Here is a 6,833-nt window from a genome sequence, read left to right on the forward strand (position 1 = left end):
TGTAAACCACAAAAGTGAACAGCCTTAGCCTCAGAGTTTGATCACCCTCGAGTCAAGAAATGTCTCAACTAGTGTTAGAACTGAACAACAAGATGATAAAAACTAGAAATGATCAGTATATTGCTTTCTTTTTTTCGTGTTATCATGTGTCCTACAAAATGATCAGTTACCCCCTTTATATAGTGGGGATATTCTACTTTTGATACAATTCTATACAAGGTAAAAAATCTCATGATTTGCTAATTAATCAGCCTCCTCTTGATACGTACCAAGATTTCCGCCGTGATCCTCGATCGATTGCAGATATTTTGGCTTCCCGTTATTTGGCTCGGTAAGTTTTCCTCGATCTTGCTCGGTCTCGATCTTATTCGGTCTCTGGGTCACGAGCTCGACGATCTACTTTTGAGCCTTGGTTTGATATAACCTGAGCTCGATCTTTGACCTACCATATTTCAGCCTTGATTGGTCAAACAATGGACGAACCCGGTTTCAACCATATATAGAAAACTGCTGAAGGAAGTCAATTGTACTGCAGTAACACTGGTAATAAAGGTAACTAATCTAATATATGTGAATGAGTTCAGGCCAATTGCTTGTTGCACCACTTTATACAAGATTTTAGCCAAAATCATGAATGCAAGACTGAAAACAACAGTTGATTATTTAGTAGGACCTGCTCAATCTGCCTTCATTGAGGGAGAAACATACTAGACAATATCATCATAGCGCATGAATTAATCAACGGATATACACATAAATTAGTATACCCTAGGTGTTTGATTAAAGTAGATATAAAGAAAGCATTTGACTCAATGGAATGGTGCTTCTTAAAGGGACTATTGCTGGAATTTGGAATCCCAACTAGAATGGTGAATCTAACCATGGAATGTGGCATTACTGTCAACTACTCCTCGCTCGTTAATGGAGGCTTAACTCCTAGATTTCCAGGCAAGAGAGGACTAAGACAGGATGATCCTATATCACCCAATCTCTTTGTCCTAGTTATGGAATATCTAAGCATAACTTTGACGAGGCGAAGCTAATTCCAAATATCAACTTCCATCCAAAATGTTCTAAATTAGAGATCACACACATTTGTTTTGTTGATGACTTACTACTATGTTGTAGATCTGATAGAATCTCTATTAAACTTTTGATGAGCTGCTTTGAACATTTCTCTGCTAACTTAGGGGTTAAGGCTAACATGGACAAGAGCTCTTTCTATGTAGCATAGGTAACACTTCAGTTCAAGGAACAAATGCTGAAAAAGCTACACTTCTCTTTTGATACTCTCCCCTTTAAATACTTAGGTATCCCAATATCTTCAAATAAACTCACCATCAATCAATGTATGCAACTGGTAGATAAGATAGTTGCTAGAATCAACTGTTGGACCTCTAGATTCCATTCATATGCATGTAAGTTACAACTTATAAAGAGTATTTTGTTTGAGATGCAAACCTAGTGGAACGAAGGTAACTGGAATCTGCAGAAGTTTCTTTGGCATGGAACGAAGGAAAATAGCCAAAAAAATCCATTGCTTAGGGGATACTTTGCCAACCTAGATCCATATGAGGTTTGAACATTTTGGACTTATTCTTGTGGAACAAAGCAACTATTAGTAAGCTTCTGTAGGTTGTTTCAAAAAGAAATACAAGTTCTAGGTGATCTGAATTTATAATCAATACATCAAGGGAAGAGACCCCAACACTATAGACACACCAAAGCAAGCTAGCTGGCTAGTGAAGAAAGTTTCTGATGCTAGAAAATAGCTGAATATAGGGATTACAGAATTAAATAATTATACAGTAGAAAGCAAGTTCATTATTAAGAAACATACAATGCATTCCTACCACATCTTCCAAAGGCCCCCAGAAATATTTAGTGATGCTCAAAGGACTCATTTCTAGGCAGCAATTTATAATGTGGCTGGCATTGCAGAAGAGATTAGCAACAATAGACAGATAAGTAAGACGGGGGATTCAGGTCCCTCCAGCGTGCTCATGTCGCACTTAAGATAAGCAAGAAACACACGAGTCACGACCACTTTTTTTTGAATGTACCTACTCTAAGTTTGTGTGGAGTAAACTTCTGAGTTGGGCAAATTCCATTTGGTCCATTGATCAATAGAAGGATGAAGTAATTTGGATAGCTAAAAGAGTCAAAAGCAGGAATCCTAAATGGGTTGTTCTAGGATTTTTGTTCACAGTGGCTTTATATAAGATTTGGCTGGAAAGGAATAGAAGAAGATTCCAACAAATAAAAAGAGAAACTAATGCTATAGTCAGAGAAATAGTACTGCAAGTTCATATAGCTGGACAAAAGCACTGCAAATGGAAATATACATTAGAAAAGCTAACATTTATCCTTGTTAGGGAACCTATATATGTAACTAGTTGTATTGTAAATGTGAGTATAATAGGATAGGTTACATAGAGGAATAGCAGCTATGACATAGGATATTTTTGAGAGAATTTGTTCTAGAGTCCAATGAACATGTGTTATACAGTTATGCTCTTGGTTAAATAAAAAATTTCACTTTAACCAAAAAAAATTGTAACTTTTTGATTGGATTATATATATAAGTTGTATGTAAATTGTACTTTTGACCGGATTTTGTATATTAAAAAATTGTATCCAAGTTTATATATAAATTTTAGATTTTATCATATTTGTATATGTTTTATAAAAAAAATTAATTACTTCTATAAATAGAAAATCAAGCTAAATCGGGTAAATATTATCCTAATTTTGTGGGCGTTTGGACATAAGAATTGTAAAATTTCAAAAAAAAAAAAAAAGTGATTTTTTTTAAGTGAAATTAATATTTGAAAATTAGAGTTATGTTTGGACATGAATATAATTTTGGATTATTTTTGAAGTTTTGTGAGTGATCTAAGTGAAAATTGTGAAAATAACTTTTTGGAGTTTTTCAAATTTTTGAAAAATTCCAAAATTCATCTTCAAGTGAAAAATGAAAATTTTATGATCAAATACTGATTTTGAAAAAAAAGTAAAAAAATTCTTATATCCAAACGGGCTCTTTGTATGTGTGTATATATATGTGAAAATGGCGTGGGAGAGCCACTATTTAAGGTGGTATTTCTTTTTTATCTAGCAATTCTAATGTTGAGCAAAAATAGCTACTACTCTATTAAAATTAATATGAAAAGATATTTTTACCATTTCTTCCATAGAATTGGAGCCCCGACAATGGCGAGAAGCGCAAGACAATCACCATTATCGGCGACCACCAGAACAATAACAGCAACAATAACCCTAACCCTAAATAACTCATCGGAATCCTCCTCCTCATCATTGTTCGAATAGCAACAACAACATACAACAGAAACCCTAACTCTGAAAGTGAAATAGAAGAAGAAGAAGAGTGTTTCGTGGAAGCTAGGTATAGTGGATAACGAGTTCCTCAACAAGAAGAGCTCTAAGATTTGCTATATATTTCACAGGGAAAAGCCTTTTGATGAGGATGACAGCGATGACGATGAAAATGTGAATCAATCAAATAATAAAGATCTATTTGTACAAGCTCAAAAGTTAAGGACAATAGGTCCTGAATTTAGACTAACAAGCTAAAAAGTTAAGGACATTAGGTCATGAACTTAGGCTAAGAATCCTAAAAGTTAAGGATAATAGGTCCTGAACTTAGACTAACAAGCTCAAAAGTTAAAGACACTCGGTCCTGAACTTACAGTTACAAGTTCAAACGTTAAGGACATGTAGTCCTGAAGTCCTGATCTTAGAGTTTCAAGTACAAAAGTTAAGGACATGTAGTCCTGAAGTCCTGAACTTAAGGTTACAAATTGAAAAGTTAAGGACATGTAGTCCTGATGTCCTGAAGTTAAAGCAGAAGGGTATTTTCGTCCGGGCAATTAAAGTTTATTAAAACAGCGGCTAAAAACTAAAGACATTTTAAATAGTGGCTTAAAAGTAAATATATGTGTTATTAGTGGCTAACCGTGCACTTTCCTATAAATCTGGTCCAATGTGTCTAGATGTAAAAAGGATCTTGGGCTAAGCAACGTGTGGCCCAAATGGTGCATAATTGTTTTTTTTTTTTTTTTTTTTTTTTTTTTAAACTTTGCTCATGTGTTTGGTTGGCAATCACAACTCTGATTCTTTTAAGACAAAATTGAGATCATCCACAAGCGAAAGGCTACAATAATCTCTCTCTCTTTCTCTCTCTCTCAGAAGACATTGAGAAGTATCTCAGATCCAAATCAATAGCACACTTCTGAGATCCAATCAGAAACAATGCCTTCGACTTTCAGCGGCGATGAAACTGCTCCCTTCTTCGGCTTCCTCGGCGCTGCTGCTGCCTTAGTCTTCTCCTGTAAGTAAACAAAACAATGAAAACTATTTTTTTTTTATAGATACGATCTTGAGTTTGTAATTACCTTATTAAATTGGATCATTATGTTGCAAAAGTTCATATTTTTATTCCTTTTTTTTAGCCCAACGGTTCTGTATTCAAAAAGTTCATGGTAGTGGTCAACTGTCTTCTTAAAAGTTCCGTACTTTATCCTGTTTTAGATTCTTTTGCCATTATCTAATATTTATGCGTGTCTTAAGTAGTTTTGATAAATTTTTATGTATATACTTTGCGCACACTGATTGTATGCTTGATCTGAGTTCAGTGGAGGATCCAGGATTTGAACTTTATGAGTTCTTCATTCTAGGATGCGACCTCAAGTGCTAGTAATTAGGTTCTGAAAGTATTTAATGAATTTTTAACACTTATACCGGGCAAAGCTATTGGGTTCTACCGAATCTATATATTACCCCTGCATATGCTCGTTTAGTATGTGTATGTCTCGAACAATGTCGATAATTGTATATACTAGGTGTATCCTACTGTAATTAGTCAACATTCTCTCTAAGAGATGATCTAGAATTTGAAATCAGTTGATATATAATGCTCTATTAAAAGATTGATGAATATCCGCATTTAGCTACTGATTTATTTTCCAATGTTAATTATGTTTGTTTATCTTCAAAATTTTGCTAGGTATGGGAGCAGCTTATGGTACAGCAAAGAGTGGCGTAGGGGTGGCATCAATGGGTGTGATGAGGCCGGAGTTGGTGATGAAGTCAATTGTGCCAGTTGTTATGGCTGGTGTTTTGGGTATTTATGGATTGATTATAGCTGTGATTATTAGTACAGGGATTAACCCGAAAACCAAGTCTTACTATCTTTTTGATGGATATGCTCACCTTTCTTCTGGTCTTGCTTGTGGTCTTGCTGGCCTTTCTGCTGGTATGGCCATTGGAATCGTTGGTGACGCTGGTGTTAGGTAACCTTCTTCTGCCCATTTTTGCTCTTTTCTGGATGATCATATAAGTTATTGTCATTTGGTTAACTTTTGTATTTTCAATATGTGCTTAGATCTTTCTAGGCTGATGATTCTTTTCCTTGTTTTACTCATATAACGCTAAAATGGTACTTGTTGTAGGTTTACTTTTTCCTTCTTATGTTACTCATTCTTAGTTGTATGGTTAGCTAAGTTATATTTGTATACAGTAGATTGCAGTCTGTTTTCTTATCCCCTTTAAATCATAAAAGAATAATTATGCTTCGCTACCAAATTAGTTGGGTTGGCTATATGAATGACATATATCTGTTCTGTTTTATTTGGACCCATCATATTCCAGCACGCAGTAATTTGCTTAAGACAAATTAATTGATAAATTAAGGGTTTCCTAAAATTAGAGTTCTCTGAATCTCACGCTTATCTTGTACGCTTCATTGACTAACCAAAGTAAAAGACTCCGACAACATCGGACCTACTGTAAGTCTGCCAACAACGAATAAACCTTAACCCCTTTTGAAGAATAGCAAGCATTTTTCATGCCAGTTGAACTTAGCTTTTGTGGAAACTATATCAATGTTTCAAAAAAAAAATAGTGAATTTGCCTTCCGGTAAAGGCAATTAAATTACGATTGACTAAGGTAGTAATGACAAACAGGAATTCATAATCCCACATAACTTGCATTGCCATCAACATTTTGTGTCTGCAACAGTTGCTGTTGTGACCATCGTGATGAAGAGTTGGTCTATTCTAGCTCTCTGTCTTGTTGTGCTGTCCTGAGACGCCTTAGTAAGCTGAGAATACTCCCTTCTTTGCTTACTTCATTGACCTATATTAATGATAGTGTACCTGTTTAGCTAATCTGTAATGCATGGCTGATGTTGATTTACTATCACACTTTTGTGACTTGGTCATTTAAAAAGTTATGTCCATCAGTCTAATCGAGTAGATGTGTTGTAGGTACTGATGGTCAACTAATATTAACCTTTAGTTGAGAGGGAGCTTTCCTTGGAAGGAAACTAATTAATTGTTCTTTTATGTATCTGTTTCACAGAGCCAATGCACAACAGCCAAAGCTTTTTGTCGGGATGATTTTGATTCTTATTTTTGCTGAAGCCCTGGCTTTGTATGGCCTTATTGTTGGAATCATCCTCTCTTCTCGTGCTGGTCAGTCTAGAGCAGAGTAGAAGAAGAGAATGTTGTGCACCATTACTGTGAATTATCTTTGTGTTTTTCATGGATCAGCTAGTCTGGCTGCTGAATTACATTTCCCTTTTTCTTTGGGTTCCAAGATTCTGTACTTGATTGCTTGGTTAGAAGAATTGGTTCATATATGCAGTTCTGCTGTAGATTAGATCTCTAAATAAAGAAGCCAGTTAATCTGACGCCCCAACTTTCAAGGACAACGGGTTTTTGTAAAATGCCACTGTATCATTTTTTCTTAACTTGAATTCAAGTTTTTGATATTCTATACCCTGTTTTATCTCTTTGTTTGCCCTTTACCA

General features: G+C 35.1%; 1 protein-coding gene across 1 annotated transcript; it reads left to right on the plus strand.

Moving 5' to 3' along the window:
* Positions 1-4,142: 4,142 nt before the first annotated feature.
* LOC107818038 (V-type proton ATPase 16 kDa proteolipid subunit) lies at positions 4,143-6,833 on the plus strand. Its single transcript, NM_001425943.1, is given in 3 exon segments — positions 4,143-4,351; positions 5,027-5,312; positions 6,383-6,833. Coding segments are annotated over 3 exon segments (498 nt in total). The 5' UTR covers positions 4,143-4,272; the 3' UTR covers positions 6,516-6,833.

The sequence above is a fragment of the Nicotiana tabacum genome, chromosome 20 (assembly GCF_000715075.1).
Source record: "Nicotiana tabacum cultivar K326 chromosome 20, ASM71507v2, whole genome shotgun sequence".
NCBI classification, from domain to species: Eukaryota; Viridiplantae; Streptophyta; class Magnoliopsida; order Solanales; family Solanaceae; genus Nicotiana; species Nicotiana tabacum.